The following is an 18,624-nucleotide window of genomic DNA, read 5'->3' on the forward strand; positions in this document are numbered from 1 at the left end:
TAATCTGAAAGGAATATCTTCAAGACCTAATAAAGAATGACCACTGAACAGGGTTTTATAGATTGCAAATGACTTTCTCTTACATTTGACCTTGCAACATCTTCTAAAACTGGTTTGCCAATCTCTTCTTTTATGGATGAAGAAATGGAGGCTTCTAGGAACCAAGTGACATGCTAAGGATTGCACAGCTCTTCTTAGAAGCACTGGCAATTTGAACTCTGAGTCTTATACCTTTAAATGCCACCGTAACTCTATACTGCCTCCCTGATGCCTCAAAACACTTTTAAAAAGAAGGAACACCATCTACTGGAACTAATCAGAGGGAAGGACTAGAAGTACAAATGAGCCAAAACGGAGAGTTTTTAAAATTCTCTTCCCTAAGTGAGTGCCAGGAAGCTCGATAAGGGGCTGACACTTTTATAGTTCATTTGCACATCCTCACTCCTGAAATATTAGGACAATCTCATTTGAACTCCTAGTCAACTGAGAAATTAAAAGCAGAGAGCGACGACACTGTTTTGTAACTTTGTGCCTTTTTAAATTAACCAAATCTTTCAATTGCTGCTTTAGATTAGAAGTGGCTACTTGGATAAAGGGGAGGAAAGAGGCATTCAACTGATGAACAGTACTGTAGAAGTCCAGACTTAGTTCTAGAAAAGGAACGCACAAGAGCAATTTCTCCAATAACGTTTTCATTACAAAGCGAAGGAAAGTTCTTCCTCGTTGTTCCAATCCGAGGACAAGCTGATACGTCGCAGTAGCCCAGGGAATCATGCGGGCTGATAGGAAGTCTTTTTATTTTAAGACAGGCTTGAATGCTAAAACTTTCTAGTGCCCAAACCCTTCACTCTCTTATTTTTAAAATAAGCACACGGTGTGCCCTCGCAGATGTCTGAGCTGAGAGGTGGGGGTGACGGTAGGAGAGCAGGCTGTCTCCGTTCCTACAGCCAAGTCTGTACCCTTGAAGCAAGTGGGGAGAGAGGAGGGAGAGGAGCTGCTGACATTGAAAAGGAATCCAAACAGGAGTTGCTCTAGCGGTGTCCACCACGTTGCTTCTCCCCCGCCTGGCCTTCTGGGAGTTGTAGTTTTCGTGGGTGTGGCTCCCCATGCGAGCCGGGAATACCCCGCCCGGGCCAAACTACAGATCCCAGGCGGCGCTCGGCCGTCGGCCCCTCCCTCCCGGGTGCCAGTGTAAACTCCCCGCTCGTTGGCGGGCGGCCGCGAGCCGGCGAGCGGGCAGAGCTCGGCACTGCGCGGGGGCGCACGACTCGGGGGACCCAGGCCCAGCTACCTTCCCTCCGCCCCCGGACTGTGTTCTCACTTTCGGGCTGTGGAAGGACGGGAAGCGGGAGCCATGCAGTCGGAATCGGGGATAGTGCCGGATTTCGAAGTCGGAGAGGAGTTTCATGAAGAGCCCAAAACCTATTACGAACTCAAAAGTCAACCGCTGAAGAGCAGGTGAGTGGTGACAGCTGGGCAGAGGCGCGGCGGGCGGCTGGAGGGCTCTGCGTCTGCCACTCTGGGGTGAAGAGAGCGGATCGCGGGAGCTCTGGGACAAGGACCCAGTGCCCTTGCCCCGGGGCAGAGGGCGAACTGCCCCTCGCAGCTGGGGGCCGCGCTCGCCTGGCCCAAGTGCGCTTCTAGGAGGCTCGGATGGAGCGCACTTCGGGGGGCGCTGCGGTAGCCGGGGACGGAGCGTCCCGGCGCGGGGACCCTCGGCCGGGGATGCCAGCTGCTGAGACTGAGTGGGGGCTGGGGAGCGACCTGGCGCGATGTGGGGGAGGAGGAGCGCCCGGCCGGGACGCAACTGTCCCGGTGAGATGGGGCAGAAAGAGTTCTAGTGAACCCCCTTTCTGGAATATCCCAGCGGGTTGAGGGCCCGGAGAGGAAGAGCTTTGGGTGGATTGAGATGCAACATTGGAGGGAAGCAATTAGTTTGCTTGTAGTCACCTCTTAGGAGTCCAGTCCCTGTGGGGAAATCGGCCCTTGGCCGCTTGCAGGTGAGGGTTCTCTGGGCTCCGCCTCTCACCTCCAGACCGCTCCACGCCGGCGCGGGAGGGGCGAGTGCAGCGGTGGGTGTGTCCCCTAGTCCAAGTTAAACTCCCTGGAAATAGAGTCCCATTCAAAACCAGGCCTTCCCTGAAGAGGGCAAATGAGCCTTGGTCTTGGGGGTTACTGGGACTGTACCCTGCTTGGCAGAGACACGTGTTTAATTCTCAAAAACTTTTTAGGAGAGGAGTAAAGACATCCACTGCTCTGACGCCCCATCTCCTCTACTGCCCACTTCCTTTGCGCCAGCTTTTTTGCTGCCTCCATTCCCACTTGTCTGTCAAAATGGATTGGGTATCTTCCGTTCTCTCTGTCCGGCGGCCACTCTGGACTCCTCGCACTTCTCATTTACAGTGTTTACTAAAAGGGACATGGTCAGTGGAGGTTGGAATAGCAGAGAAGGGTTTATTTTCATCCCGCTAAGCTGTGAGCTAGGATAAGGCTACCATTGGAAGCATCCAGCAGGACTTCTGCACCCGGCTGTACCTTCCTGCCCAGCCCTTCGCTGAGGGTGGGGCCTGGGTGAATGGGCCTGGCTGGCAGAGCGAGAGAAGGTCCTGAAATGAGGATGAGTGAAGAAGGGCAACCGAATGAAGAGCCAGGTGGTGTAATCTTGGCCTCTGGCTAGCACTGGGCTGGTTGTTTTTCTAGCGGAAAGTGCAACCAGGTTTATTTCCTTCAGGGCTGTGGCAGGACTCTTTATCCCACGTGGGAAAGAAAATCTGGGAACAGCAGACCCACTGACTGCCACTGCTGAAGAAGCCTCTTTGTAGATGTTTCACGGCAGATTGGAAGGAGACCGCCTAAGCAGTTCGACCTATAAAACCAGCCTTTAGTTGGTGGTTTTTCCTCATAATGGCTGTTTTGTGTGTGAGCATAGATTGTGTGTGTTGGGGGCTGGGGGTTTTGAGTAATATTGTGTGAAGGGTATTGTTGGTTATGCTCATCAGGGCTTTATCTGCATTCGGCTGAAGGGACCAGTGTTTTACTGGGCAGTCTCTGCTTCTGCTTCTATAAGCAAATGCTTACATGGCCAGAATGAGGGAATGAGTGTGTGTGTGTGGAATCCTGAAAGAAATGAATTAACCGGACTGTTTGGAACATTTCTGATGGTGGCTGATACATAACATTAAATCAGTTTGAGAGAGCAAGGAAAATACCATCTGGAAAAACCCAAATGAGTGCCGTGAAACTCATGTTGAACGATTTGGGCCTGTTCTTTTTCAGAGTCAGCAAAAAATGACTTGCAAGGGTGAACATCCTCAGTAGCTAGCTGGCAGGCACGTGTCAGGAAAAATGTGGGTATGTGGGAAGAAATGGCTTCACACGTTAATGCTAGAAACAGGTGTAGGCCTGAACCAGCAGGGAAAGGAAGGCTAAATTAAAAAAAGTTGTTGTAAAACTTGTATATGGAACACACACATGCTCTTTGAAATAAACCGGTTAAATAAAAATCTGTGAATAAATATATGGAGTTGGCAACATTTCTCTGTACTGTTTCCCACAGTTGTCTAAGGTATTGCTGTCGACATCTGCTGTGTGACTTAAAAGGGCTACACATTGTTCTGGGCCTCTCTCATTGCATTTTGTCTTACGTCTTTGCTGGGGCACCTCATTTCTTATAAGTCTTTATTGGAAAAAGTTGAAATTGACATGTTAAGACTGCTGTAGCCATTCTGCCTATCAACTGTCTTCTCTGGATTGTCCTTTAGAGTTGAAAATATGTCCAGAATCTGCCCGCTTCTTACCAACTCCTCTGCTACCACTTTGGTCCAAGCCACCATCAGCCCGTGCCTGGATTATTGCAGTAGTCTTTTAAACTGCAATAACCATATTTAGTGAATTTTCAATATAGTAGCCACAATGTTCCTGTTAAAACTGGTTTTCAGTCAGAGATGATTTTGCCCCTGGGGTCATTTGACAGTGTCTGGAGACATTTGTGATTGTTACAATGGAAGGGATCATTACCAATCTCTGGTAGGTGGAGGCCAGGGATGCTGCTAAACATCTTACAGTGCACAGGACAGCCCCCACAACGAAGGATTATCTGGTCCCAAATTGTTAATAGTGCTGAGGTCAAGCAACCCTGTGTTAAACCTCAAGTCAGAACCCTGTCATTCTCTGCCCAGAACCTGCCCATGGCTCCTAGTTTCTCTCAGTAAAATTTGAGGTCCTTAAGATGTCAGCTCTGACCTTATCTCTTTCTGTCTGCCTCCTACCTCCCTCTGCTGCAGCCAGGCTGGTTTCCTTACTGTTTTTGGAATACTCCAGGTCCTTCCACTGCTGGACGTTTGTATTTTGCACTTGCTTTGACCATCTTTTGCCTAGACAGGCCCAGTGCTCACTGTCCCACCAACAAGTAGGTGCCTGCCTCAAGGGTCTTAAGAATATTAAATGTGACATTGCCTGTGGGAAAGTATTAGCATGGTGCCTGGCACATAGTAAGTGCTCAGGAAATGTTAGCAGATGTTTTTGTTATTTTCTTTACAGTTCTTTCTTTAAACATCATTCCCATCACACTGATAGTGTGGCCCTTTTTGATCACAATATTTGCAATTGCTATTCTTCCAAACTCTCAGTTTTCCTTGTCCAGCTATGTTATTTTCTATAGTGCTTATATTATAATCTACTGTATAATTTTCTAATATGTTATGTTTATTGTGTGTATCTCCACGCTAGACTACAAGCTCCCAGGGAACAGGAATTTCTATTTGTTCCTTATTCACTATTGTGTTACTAGAGCATAGAAAAAAGTTTCTTAGCTCAGTGCTGTTGATATTTTGGGCCAGATAATTCCTTGCCATGGAAGGTCCTATGCATTGCAGAATGTCTAGCAGCATCCTTTGGCCTCTTCCTACTAGAGCCAGTACTGCTGCTTTTATCAAATGTGGCAACCAAAAATGTCTCTGGACATTGTCAGATGTCCCATGGTGGGCAAAGTCACCCTCATTTCAGAACCACTGGCTTGGAACAATGCGTAACACAATAAACATTTGTTTGAGTATGTCTTCCTTTCTTCCTTAATACTATAACCCACTCAGAGTAAGGTGTTGTGTTTGGTTTTTGTTTTTGCAATGAACATTGTGTTCCTTTTAAAATAGATATTCGCTGAGATTTCTCCAAAGAGGAATATACATATTGTTCACTGGGGCTAAGCTCAGATATTCAAGTCTTTCATGAGGAAGGACATGTTTCATTTCTAACCCAGACATCCTTGCCTTCAGGAATCTGAAGTTGCTGCATTTAGATTATATGAATCTCATTTTGGTCATGTTGGTGGGTAAGGCTGTGTTATAGGAAGACACTTGCTATGGGAAAAGGTTCTAATGAATTGTTTGCACACTGTTTCCTCCAAAAAGGTTTTTGAAACCTTTGTGTGTTCTCCTGGGAATGAGTTCTGAATGGTGGGTGGCAGAGGAAAAGTGCTGAATATTTAGAGAGAGCCAAGAATTCACACAGGCATAGTCATGGCAGGAAAACAAATGTGAAACTGTTGAATGAGCTCCTAGGGGCAAGGGAAGTCTCTACAGGTCTTTTGGACCTAAAAATATTTTAAAATATAGTAGTATCTTTAAGGCTCATAGTCCTTTTGTTTGGTTTACTCAGTGCATGTGGTTTTGTAGTCCTTCATGTCCTTTTACTGGGCAGACTTCACAGTTGGCTTAATTTAATTCCAATTTCTTCTTAAATCTTTAGTACTATTTTAGACAGCTATTATTAAATTTTCTGCAAGTTACAAATGGGAATGAAAGTGAGTATTAGGTTTATCATGGCAGGATAGAATACAGTAGTGATTCCCAAATGCTGATTCAAAAAGGTTTATGAACTTTTCAAGGTTCAGGGTGAAATGAGAAAGACAAAGACTGTTGTGTCATACACATACCTACACGTATTTGGGCATATGGCTGCTGCCATTTCTTGGACTATGCTGAGATATTTCCCTCCTGTTTTCTTATTAAAAAATGCCCTTTCTTTAATGGGCATGATAATTCATTCTTGGCAAAACAAAACTGTCAATCAATCATTTTTTGGTTTCTGAAAGTTTTCTTGATGTTTTCGGTCTGTTCAATCTGCAGGGAACCACTAGCATAGAGATGAAGAGCCTTGTTCTAGCATCGGTGTCTGTGCCTAACTAGCTGGGTGGCCTTGGGCAGGCTGGGTGACATCTAATTTCAGTTTCCTCAGCTGGCAAATAGGGGTCTGCCTCCAGGAGTCTTAAAAACATAAGTGTGACATTGACTGTGGGAAAAGTACTAGCATTGTGCCTGGCACATAGTAAGTGCTCAGTAAATTTTAGCAGATGTTCTTGTTGTTACTTTCTTTATTACTTATCAGTGAGCGCTGGCATTTTGGAGGGTATTTGCATTTGCTTGACTATGGTTGTCTTCTCTGAGGCAGGTGGTGGTGTGCAATACAGTTCTCTCAATGTTAGTAAATTCATTTTTGCCTTTCTTCTAATGAGGTGTTCAGGTAAATAATTTGCATTTTATAGTTTTCATCTAATCGTTAATAATTCTTTTATGCTAGTTAAATAATCTGCTGTATAATTTTCCAATATGTTATGTTTATTACGTGTAACTATCTCCATGCTAGACTGCAAGCTCCAAGGGAACAGGGATTTCTGTTAGTTCCTTGTTCACTATTGTGTCCCCAGAGCCTAAAACAAAAAAATTCAGTGCCTACATAAAAATTCATGTTCAACACATAGTTGTTGAGTCCTAGTATGTGCAAATTAATACTAATAATGATGGGTAACATTTATTGAGTGTGTACTCTGTATAAGTCTGTTCTAAGTGTTTTTATGTGTGTAAAACATACTTAATCTTTGCAAAATCTGCATGAGGCAATCATAATAAACAAAAACAGTAATGATATTAATTATAATTTTTAAAACAGTTAACACTTATCTAGTGCTTCCTATGTGCCAGGCACTATTCTGAAAATTAACTCTGCATTACCTCTGTTAATGCAAAGTTAATTCAACCTTGGGTGTATGTATTGGTTTATTATTCTCATTCTACAGAGAGGGAAACTGAGGTATGCCAAGTAGGTGGAGCCTGGATTTAAACTGAGGCCGTATAACTGTAGCTGTGTGTTCTTGACCTCTACTCTGTGCTATGCCTGAGTGATTGTGCAAAATTCAAAGATACATCACACTGTGCCCTCCCTGTGTGGTGAGAGAAAGAGAACTCACAGGTGTAGCTAATTATATAAGGCAGAGTGGTACCTGTGGCAGGGTGGGCATCAGTAATTGGCAGCATTTAAGAGAGGAAGGGGAACTGGGGAGGCAGTTTTTTGGACAAATAGGGGTATTTGAATTTGGCCTTCAAAGTGAAACAATAGTCAAATGCGTTTCTCCACACTATTAAATAAAATGTTAGACACCTTGGAGGGCATGATCCTAAAGTAGACATTTAGGGTTTTTGTCTGCCTTTTAGACTCCTAACATTTCTTTAAGCTCTTCTTTCTGGTCTCTGGGCACCTGGTGATATCTTGTGGTGGCAGAGAGGCTACATGCATGTGGACAGGTTTAGAGGGAGCCCTGCTTAAGTGCTGTCCTTGGTCACTGTTTTGCCACTTAACTACTACATCTGTGTTCGAGATATTTAACTTCTTGCAGTCTCAATTTCTTTAAGCTGTAAAATGAGGTCAATGGTACCCATCCTCTTAGGGTTGGTAGAACTTTCAAAACTAAGCAAAAATGTATAAATATGTTTAGCATAGCACCTAGCACTGTTAGTGAATGAGATTAATTCCTCCTTTTCTAGTAGAATTTTACCATGATAGCAGTTTTTACCCTCCTCTTAAGAATAACTAAAACGTGTGTAGAATCATGCATCCAAAGCAAAATAGACAAGATTGAGGTGCCTCAACTTGCAGATGTTCAAATTTTACTATGCTGATTTGTTTTGTGATATGATTAGATGGAACACTTGATTAAAGTGGGATTCTCAGTCTTGGTTTTGTTCGTTATTGGATATTTTTTTTCCCGATTACTACTATTTATAGATTTTATTTAAGTGGATGTATGCTTAATTCCCTTTGAGTTCTGCAGTGCAGTTTGCACAGGCTGATGTTTATATCTGCTCCAGTTGTGCAAGAAGTGGAAAATATCCTTTTTTTAGAACAGATCACATGTGCTTACTGTCAGGAATAGGACCTCAGTGTAAAAAAATGTATCTTGGGACAAATCAGAGTTACTAAATTTCCCCTCCAACTGCTTTGTTTCAGAACTGGCAGTATTAGGATAAGTAATAGGAAAAAAAATGCTTGGCTACTTTTTTTTTTGTCATTTTCAAGGACAATAAGTGAGAGTTTCATTTGTTTTTTGTGTGTATGTGTGTGTGCGTGAAGTATAAAATGTACTTTGCTGAGGGTTTGTCTAATCGGAATAAATTACAAAAATATGTTTGACTACACTCCAACTATGCATTATTTGGAAAAAATAATCATCAAGACAGGTCAAAGATATTAAATGCAGTCACCACAAGCTTTTGATATTGTAAAAGCAAATTTGCAGTTTATTAGAAGGTTTTTGTGAGTCTAGTGAACATTGTGTACTCCGAGGATAGGAATTATACCAAGGAATAAGTTTACATCTTTATTGATGCCAATGAGGTCGAGAAGACCCACAAGGAGATCTGGGATCTCTGTTGAAATTTCTTCACCTCCCATTCTGTTGCAAAGGATCTTGGGAGAAGGACCAGGTTTGGCTTCTCAATGGTAAGCTTTGTTTTCTAGCCCACTTCTGAAATGTAGCTTTCTTATTTGTTTGCCTCATCTTTCCCTCCTGTGGCTTTGGATGCTGTGAAGAGTAAAGAAGTGTACCTTCGGAGTGTTCACCTGAGACCTCTATCCTGGGATTCAGAGTGATGAGGCTTTTATCTTTAGTGGCTAACATTTCTGGGGGCTTCTCAAGCACTGGGCGCTGAGTGTCAGGCTCTGTGCTGGCCATAGGGAATCAAGTGGAGAAGCAAATGCATTCCTGCTAGCGTGGTGCATACATCTTGGAGGTGGGGCACAGTTAATAATAAACCAAATACATGAGCAAGATAAGTTTTGCTAACTGCTATGGAAATCAAACAGAGCGTTATTGGTAGAATGTGCCTGTGAAAAAGGGGGCTTTTTATTAGGTTGGATAATCAGGAATGACCTGTTGGAAGAAGTGATTTTGAGGCAAGACTGAATGTCTGACATAAAGGTACAAATCTAGACACTACCACGCACTACCTCTGTGACTTTGGTCAAGTTACACAACCTTTATGAACTCCAATTCCTTATTCTGTAAAATGGGACAGTTGCTACCTTGAAAGTCTGTTGTGAAGATAAAAGGTAACGTATGTAAAGCAGCTAAAGTTAGACTTGAGGCTTAACAGGTGTTCAGGGCTAACCATAGGATTCTTGAAGTTCATATATGAATAGTGGAAAAAGAAACACAGACATTAATCATTGTTATAAGTGTTTATAACTCAGTCTTAAGTGTTTTCCTAATGTTGAGTGAGTCAGAGATTCATGCTTGTCTTTATAAACCTAACCCTGGACTAAAAGAGGATATGGGTCTTGTTATTTTTATTATCCTTTCTTTCCTCTAGGATCATCCTACTTGATGTCATCTCTTGTTCTCTTGACTGTTGTTGTCCTGACATTATTCATGTCTGACTATTCTTAGCCTAGGTACAGTTTTTGGGGCTGGATTTTTAATTACTTTTTTTGGTGTTAAGGATAGGTCCAAGTAACTTGAGGATTAAAAAGGAAAGCCTGAGATTGATTTCACAAAACATACACGCCCACCATGAACAAATAACCAGTGTAGAACTCCTGACTTCTAGTCCTGTGTTTCAGTCCTGAGATCACACTTCCTGTCCACTCTGTTGTGAAAATGTCAGTGTTGGTGCAGAAACAAAAAAGAAGAAGTTCTCCTCCTACACACCACCTCCAGTGTTCACCAACTTTGACATCCACAGGCAATGGTGTGTATTTAATTTGACTTCTTTAAAAAAATCTTCAAAGCATTTGGATTTTAGTAGCTGTGTTCTTTGATTCAAGTACCCTTAGATTGATAACTTTCTTTTTTTTTTTTTCTTGAGATGGAGTCTTGTTTTTTCACCCAGGCTGGAGTGCAGTGGCACGAACTTGGCTCACTGCAACCTCCACCCTGGGGTTCAAGCAGTTGTCCTGCCTCAGCCTCCTAAGTAACTAGGATTACAGACGTGTACCACCATGCCTTGCTAATTTTTTTGTATTTTAGTAGAGGTGGGCTTTTGCCATGTTGACCAGACTGGACTTGAACCCCTGACCTCAGGTGATCCACCTGCCTTAATCTCCCAAAGTACAAGGATTACAGGTGTGAGCCACTGTGCCTGGCCAGAGTGATAACTTTCAAAAGGAAAAATCCTGGGTTGTGTGAGAAGAAATATTTTAAATCTAAATGTATGCCCTATAGAGGGCACTGGTATAATTCTGTTGTGTAAGAAATTGTGCCTTATTGAGCAATTTCAGGAAGGGATCTGTGGTCTTCACCCTCCTTACCCCTGCCTCTTCTCCAAAGAGGGGTAACTTGCTGAATCATTCACACACATTTTTCAGTTTTTCCATGTGATTAAGGGCATCATTGGAAAAGTGGTTGTCCCCACTGTTGTGAGAACGCATAGCTTGTATTTGTAGAATAGGTTTCCTTCTGGGAAGGTTGACTTGTCTCGATGGGAAGAAGACTTGAGGCAGAGAGGTTTCACTTAGCCTGGTGGCTGTGGTTATATATGAAATTATGAAATGACAGACAGGAAGGCTATATTTACTTTGGTACCTTTACCATAAAATGTTCCTAAATACTAACTGGTTCTAGGAGGCATGTTTTTCAAAAACATACATTTTATTTTTACAGCTGAAGATCTAAAATTTAGTGAAAGGAAATGCTCATGGAAATCCTAAAGATGGTGTCCTTGTTAAACGCAGGACCTAGCTCAGTCCTGGTGAAGGCTACCAGAGAACCTCACTGAGATGTAGCCACGTTGTACCTCTTGCCTGCAGTGTGTCCTAAATTGGTGGAGACAGTCCTCTAAAACTTTCATGAACTAACACACCAATATGTCATTGGTCAAATTGTAACATTCCCTTCCATCCAAAAGACTAGGTATATTTTTGTTACTGTTTTGTTTTGTTTTTAGCATTTGAATTTTTTCAGCAAAAGGTGGAAAGATATTATTTCAGTGTTAGCTTTGCTCTGTTGTATTAGTAAGCCTGCATAGTTGCAGCATCTAAATTTAGGATGTTGGCCAATAAGAACCCATTGTAACTAATTCATAATGCTTTTGGCAGAGAATGCCTATGCATAAACATTAAAATACTGTTGGCCAGTTTAGGTCATTTACTTTCAAGGGAAGAGGGTGACCCCGACTATGCATTCTTGAAAATTTTATTTATTTATTTTTAAAGGAAGAGTTTACACTAGCTTATGTGAAGCAATACGTAAAAATATAAGCAGCTGGCATGATTCCTGGTGACATTCCAAATCAAGGTTTACCCATTTGCTGCAAAGAAGTGTGCCTGAAGGATAACTTGTAAGAGGTTGGCCACTGGCTTGTGTGTGTAATCAATCAGTGCATAGACTTTTTGGAACTGCACCTTGTATCATCTTAGCATGGTAATTTTTCCACTGGTCTTTGGGTAGGTACACACTAATAATGTTTATCTAGGCAAATGTGGGATGAGTAAATGCTAAATGATAGGATTTTGGAAGGTAATTCTAACAATACTGATTATATATGTAAGTTTTAAATCTTTGTTGATTCAGCAATTAATGAGAAGGTTTGACAGTGCTTGCTTGGTCATAATATCAAAATCAGTAAAGTGCATGATGTTAACGGCAGGGAGCTGAATGGCAAGGACAATTAATTGGGATTTGTTTTTGGGAGTCAATGATACCACATGCCAATCTGTTGTCTTTAGGGAGTCTCTCCCTAATGTAACCCCTCTTTCTAACTTTTGGGTACATGTACCTCATATCTTTTTAAACAGGTCAATTTCATGGCTCCAGGAGTAGAGAATTGGTTATAGGCCTGGCCACATATCCTTATCACAGGGATTAGTTTCACGGAGGTACACATTGTTCAAAGTGAATCCCAGGATTTTTTTGGGCGCTACCACATCAGTAATGTAGATCTGATAACTAACTTTCTTTTTTTTTTTTTTGAGACGGAGTTTCGCTCTTGTTACCCAGGCTGGAGTGCAATGGTGCGATCTTGGCTCACTGCAACCTCCGCCTCCTGGGTTCAGGCAATTCTCCTGCCTCAGCCTCCTGAGTAGCTGGGATTACAGGCACGTGCCACCACGCCCAGCTAATATTTTGTATTTTTAGTAATAAAAATATTTTGTATTTTTATTTCACTGTGTTGACCAGGATGGTCTCGATCTCTTGACCTCGTGATCCACCCGCCTCGGCCTCCCAAAGTGCTAGGATTACAGGCGTGAGCCACCACGCCCAGCCTGATAACTAACTTTCTAGAGGAAACTAGGGAGCTTTCTTTTCTTTTCTCTTTTCTTTGCTTTCTTTTCTTTTTAATAGTGAGTAATTATTATCAATGATTATCTCTGGGCTGACAATACAGCAATACAAGCCACACTCCTTTTTTTTTTTTTTTTTTCAACTACATGTATTCTGATCTGGGGAATTTTTTATTTCAAAATAGCAATACAAGAGTATTTAATGTGGAGATATGAGATTTGTGGTAAAATCATTAGGACAATGGCTCTTAAACTCAAATGTGCATCAGCATTCCCTGTAAGGCTTATTAAAACAGATAGCAGGGACACACTCCCACAATTTTTGTTCAGCAGGTCTGGGGTAAGGTCTAAGAATTTGCATTTTGAACATGTTTCTAAATGACGCTGAAACTGAACTTGTTTTCAAAGTGTCTGGGAATCACACTTTCAAAATCATGGCACCAAGGTGGTGGTGATGGTGTTGGGGGATGGTTTGCTCAATGAACTTGGAATAGAAAGCATTGCATATAGGTGGTATACAAATAACATATAGGCTTGGGTGACAGAACACCCATATTTACCATGTTTAATCAGAAAATTAATTTATTGGTTAAACAGCAGAAAAGTCTAAAGATGGGGCTAACTAGGCCTTTCAAGGCTAGGATTCTTGGTTGTGTAATATGATCTCTGAGTGACTTAGAGTTAACCTAGCTTTACTACCATAAGGAACCCTGGCCCAAATCTCAAAAAGGGGTTGTATTTTAATCTACACTCTAAAAGTGTGAAACTTGAAGCATACTGCAGTCACTTGACTGAAAGTTTTGGTTGAGAAACAGCATGATGGTGGTTTTGGGCATGTCCACATGACCAAATTGTTTTTCACAAAACTTCTGCTGAATAAAATGTGAAATACTACTGTCAGCCTGTTTTCCTGTCTTAATGAATTCCAGATAGTTTGTAGAGTGTGGGAGCTTCCAAAACAGAGAGGTGGAATGGATGTGACCAGCCAGCATCTGTTTTGTCACAAATGAGGATGTCCTGACATAATGGAATCATTCCCCTTGTTCTGAATCTCACCAAGCTGTTCACTTCTCTGATTGTGAGGTACAGACTGTGAGAGGGAAGGGCAAGGCCAATGTCATGTAACACAAGCCAAAAGAAAAATTCTAGATTCCTTACTTACCAGGAAATTTAGCCTACCCCTATGTTTCATCCACTCAGACCCAAGCATTTTGATTTTTTTTCCCTGCATGCTGACGTTCTTTAGAGAAAAAGCCCTGATCTGTTCTTATTGTAAACTGGTTAAGAGTTCCAACCAGTCTGATAAGTCTAAACTACAGAGTAAGACAGATTTGAACTTAAATTCCAATTTGGCCACTTACTGGCTATATATATATCTTTGGGCGAGTTATTCTTGTGGCCTCTGTTTCAGCAGAGGCAGGTATGGTTTGGATCTGTGTCTCCACCAAATCTCACGTCAGATTGTAATCCCCAGTGTTGCAGGTCGGGCCTGGTGAGTGAGTCTTCATGAGATCTAGTCATTTAAGAGTGTGTAGCACCTCCCCTGTCATTCTTTCTAGTTTCTGCTCTCACCCTGTGAGATGCCTCACTCTTCACTCCCCCTTTGCCTTCTGCCATGATTGCAGGTTTCCTGAGGCCTCCCCTGAAGCTGAGCAGATGCCAGCATCATGCTTTCTGTGGAACGATGAAGCACCATGGTTTAATCACCCCATGGAACCACAAGTGAATTAAACTTCTTTTCTTTCTAAGTTACCCAGCCTCAGGTATTTCTTTATAGCAATCTGGACTAATACAGAAAATTGATACTAAGGAGTGAGGCATAAAGATACCTGAAAATGTGGAAGCAGCTTTGGAATTGGATATAACAGGAAGAGGTTGTAAGAATTTGGAGGGCTCAGAAGATGACAGGAAGATGAGGAAAAGTTTGCAATTTCCTAGAGGCTGGTTAAATGGTTGTGAACAAAATGCTGGTAATGATATGGATAGTGAAGTCCAGGCTGAGGTGATCTTGATGGAAATGAGGAACTCATTGGAACTGCAGTAAAGGTCACTACTGTTATGTGTTAGCAAGTAGGTTGGCTGCATCATGCCCCTGATCTAGGGATCTGTGGAACTTTGAACTTGAGATTTATGATTTAGGTACCTGGCAGAAGAAATTTCTAAGCAGCAAAGTATTCAAGATGCAGTCTTGCTGCTCCTAACAACCTATACTTTTATGTATGAGCAAATAAATTACCTAAATTTGAACTAGTATTTAAAGAGAGAGCAGAGCATAAAAGTTTGGAAAATTTGCAGCCTGACCATGTAGTAGAAAAGAAGAGCCCACTTTCCAGGGAATAATTCAAGAAGCCTACAGAAATTTGCTTAAGTAAAAAGGGGACAAGTGCTAATATCCTAGACAATGGGGAGAAGGCCTCAAAGACATTTCAGAGAACTTCATGGCAGACTCCCTCATCATATGTCCAGAAGCCTAGAGGGACTGAATGGTTTCCTGGGCCAGGCCCAGGGCTCCATTTCCTTGCATAGCCTTGGGATACTGCTCTCCATATTCTAGTTGCTGTAGCTCCAGCCATGGCTCATAGGGGCCCAGGTATGGCTTGGACCACTGTTTCCGAGGGTGCAAGCTGTAAGCCTTGGTGACTTCTATGTGGTATTAAGCCTGTAGGTACACATAGGGCAGGAGTTGGGGCTTGGGAGCCTCCACCTAGATTTCAGAGGATATATGGGAAAACTTGGATATCCAGGCAGAAGCCTGCTGCAGGGGCAGAGCCCCCTTAAAGAAACTTTACTAGGGCAATGCAGAGGGGAATTATGGGTTTGGAGCCCTTATACAGAGTTCCCACTGGAGCACTGCCTAGTGGAGCTGTGAGAAGAGTGCTCCCATCCTCCAGACCGCAGAATGGTATACCTACTGGCAACTTGCATTCTTAGCCTGGAAAAGCGACAGGCAGTCAATGCCAGTCCTTGAGAAGAGCTGTGGCAGCCGAACCTTGCACAGTCACAGGGGTGGAGCTGCCCAAGGCCTTGGGATTGCACTCATTGCACTAGTAAGCCCTGGATATGAGACATAGAGTCAAATAAGGTTAATTTAAGTTTTAATGACTGCCTTGCTGGGTTTCGGACTTAACATGGAGCCTGTAGCCCCTTTCTTTTGGCCAAAGGAACAGGACTACTTACCCAATGCCTATACTCCCATTTTATCTTGGAAATAGCTTACTTGTTTTTGACTTTACAGGCTCATAGGCAGAAGGGACTGGCCTTTTCTCAGATGAGACTTTGGACTTTTGAGTTAATGCTGGAATAAATTAAGAATTTGGGAACTGTTGGGAAGGCATGATAGTATTTTGCAGTGTGAAAAGGAAGAAGGATATAGGATTTGGGGGACCAGGGGTGGAATTATATTGTTTGAATCTGTGTCTTCACCAAATATGTAATCCCCATCTCAGATTGTAATCCCCAATGTTGCAGGTGGGGCCTGGTCGGAGGCAATTGGATCATGGAGGTGGTTTCTCATGAATGGTTTAACAACATCCCCTTGGTGCTGTTCTTGTGATAGTGAGTGAGTTCCCATAAGATCTGGTCATTTAAAAGTGTGGCACCTTCCCTGTCAGTCTCTCTCTCTTTCTTTCTTTCTTTCTTTTTTTGAGACAGAGTCTCACTCTGTCACTCAGGCTGGAGTGCAGTGGCGCAATCTAGGCTCACCGCAACATTTGCCTCCTGGGTTCAAGTGATTCTCCTGCCTTAGCCTCCTGAGTAGGCGGGATTACAGGTGCACACCATCACACCATGTTGGCCAGGCTGGTCTGGAACTCTGTTCCCCTTGGCCTGGCAAAGTGTTGGGATTACAGGTGTGAACCAATGTGCCTGGCCCCCTGTCACTCTCTTTTTCTCCTGCTCCCACCATGTGAGATGCCTTGCTCCCACTTTGCCTTCTGCATGATTTTAAGTTTCCTGAGGCCTCCCTAGAAGCCAAAGAAATGCCAGTGTCATGCTCCCTGGACAGCTTGCAGAACCATGAACCAATTAAATCTCTCTCTCTCTCTCTCTCTTTTTTTTTGAAATAAATTACCCAGTCTCAGGTATTTTTTTTTTTTTTTTTTTTTTGTAGCAGTGTGGCAATGGACTAATACAGAGGCTCAAAGAGGACACTGCATAATAATATGATCTAAGTTATGGGGTAATAGTACAGATTAAAAGAAATATATGGATGGAGTGCTCAGCCCAAAGCTTAGCTTTTAGTTCCCTCATTCTGATTACCTCTGTATCTATAGCATCAATAAGGTATTTGACTTGAATTTCTAGTTTTAGACACCTTAATAAAGAAAAAAATGACTCAAAGAATATGTGGGTTGCGGGGAGAGGATCCATAGAACAACAGGGAGGAAGAGGGTGAGGGAGGAAGGAAGCTAAATAGTCTTTAAGTTAGGCAATCAGCATTAGGCTATTTGGGAGTTGATATAGGTCAAATAGTGGCAAAAGGTGGGATGCCTAAGAGAAAGTTATTTAAGGATGGCACATGCTATTTACATGCATGGTGTTACTTTTGTTGCCAGAACAATTTTTGTCTTTATCAACTTGTTTCCTTTAATCATAATTATAGACTATATATAGCTAGGTGAAGGAATAAATAATGAAAAGCACTAATTGGGGTTACACAATACCAGGGCTGTGTAGCATTGCTGTCTCAACATAGACATCTCTAATTCCTAACTGTCCTGTTTCAGCCTTGGCCATGGTGACTTCATGCCTTATCTTTTCCCACTTGACTTGGCAGCCTGTTTATACAGTTATCTTTATCCAATATAAGCCTTAAGGCCCTATATTCTTGAGCCTCACAATCTTTATATCTTTCACTTTTCTAGGATTTTTTTTTGTGTGTGTGTGTAATAGCAGTATATAGCCACTTTAGAGACTAGGATCTAAGTTTTTGGTGTTTTTTTCTTTTCTCCACACCAATATGATAGTTTGCTTTTCTTGATCATCACACAGTTTCCATCCTAAAAATTGTGGCTTAACTGATCGCTAGAAAACATAAAGGGGGAAAAAGAAAGCAGAAAGGGTGGGTTAGCCCAAATGGTATCCATCTTTCTCAGGGGAGAGATTTCCATTATATTGCACATGTATGTGGATGCCTTCATTAGTCATTGACTGAACTGTAACTTGGACAAAAGGGTGCCTACCTCATTGAATAGCGGCAAAGATTCAATAAGGTGATGAGATGCTACCTGTAGTAAGGATACAGTAGAGACCAGCTGCTGCTGTTCACCTTACTGCTGTTCTTCCTCCTATACTGTGGTTATTGCTCATCTCAGCCTATTGCTGTTTTGTGCTGCTACTCGTGTCATTGCTACTAGAACTTAGAAGTTTGCATAAGAATGGAAGAAATGGTTAATCACAGAAACATTTCTCTGTGCAGGTGGTATTTACTCTCTCATTGCCTTGTCACTATTGAGTAAATAAGCAACAGTTTGATTCTCCATAGCTTAAAAAACTCTAACCACGTAGTCAATTGTCAAATGCTTGGGGTATATATGGCAAGTTTTTTTTAAACTTTAAGTTCAGGGATACATGTGCAGAATGTGCAGATTTGTTACATAGGTATACATGTGCCATTGTGGTTTGCTGTCAACCCATCATCTAGGTTTTAAGCCCGGATGCATTAGGTGTTTGTCCTAATGCTATCCCTCTGCTTCCCCCACCACCCAGTGGGCCCCAGTGTGTGATGTTCCCCTCCCTGTGTCCATGTGTTCTCATTGTTCAACTCCTACTAATGAGTAAGAACATAGTGTTTGGTTTTCTGTTCTTGTGATAGTTGCTGAGAATGATGGTTTTCAGCTTCATCCATGTTCCTGCAAAGGACATAAACTCATTATTTTTTATGGCTGCATACTATTCCATGGTGTATACGTGCCACATTTTTTTATCCAACCTATCATTGACAGGCATTTGGTTTGGTTCCAAGTCTTTGCTATTATAAATAGTACTGCAATTAAACATATGTGTGCATGTGTCTTTATAGCAGAATGATTTGTAATGCTTTGGGTATATACCAATAAGGGGATTGCTGGGTCAAAT

The 18,624-nt window shown here is 42.3% G+C and overlaps 1 protein-coding gene across 5 annotated transcripts in view; it reads left to right on the top strand.

Annotated features, from left to right (window-relative positions):
• Positions 1-1,186: 1,186 nt before the first annotated feature.
• The window catches only part of MITF (melanocyte inducing transcription factor), a 222,923-nt gene continuing 205,485 nt past the window's right edge, over positions 1,187-18,624 (top strand). For all 5 annotated transcript variants that reach the window (XM_017542787.2, XM_017542788.2, XM_017542793.2 and 2 more), the window contains exon 1: positions 1,187-1,458. In XM_017542787.2, coding sequence (XP_017398276.1) covers positions 1,355-1,458 — 104 coding nt within the window. In that variant the 5' untranslated portion in view covers positions 1,187-1,354. The remainder of the gene's footprint in view (positions 1,459-18,624) is intronic.

This window comes from Cebus imitator, unplaced genomic scaffold, assembly GCF_001604975.1.
Source record: "Cebus imitator isolate Cc_AM_T3 unplaced genomic scaffold, Cebus_imitator-1.0 Scaffold147, whole genome shotgun sequence".
Classification (NCBI taxonomy): Eukaryota; Metazoa; Chordata; class Mammalia; order Primates; family Cebidae; genus Cebus; species Cebus imitator.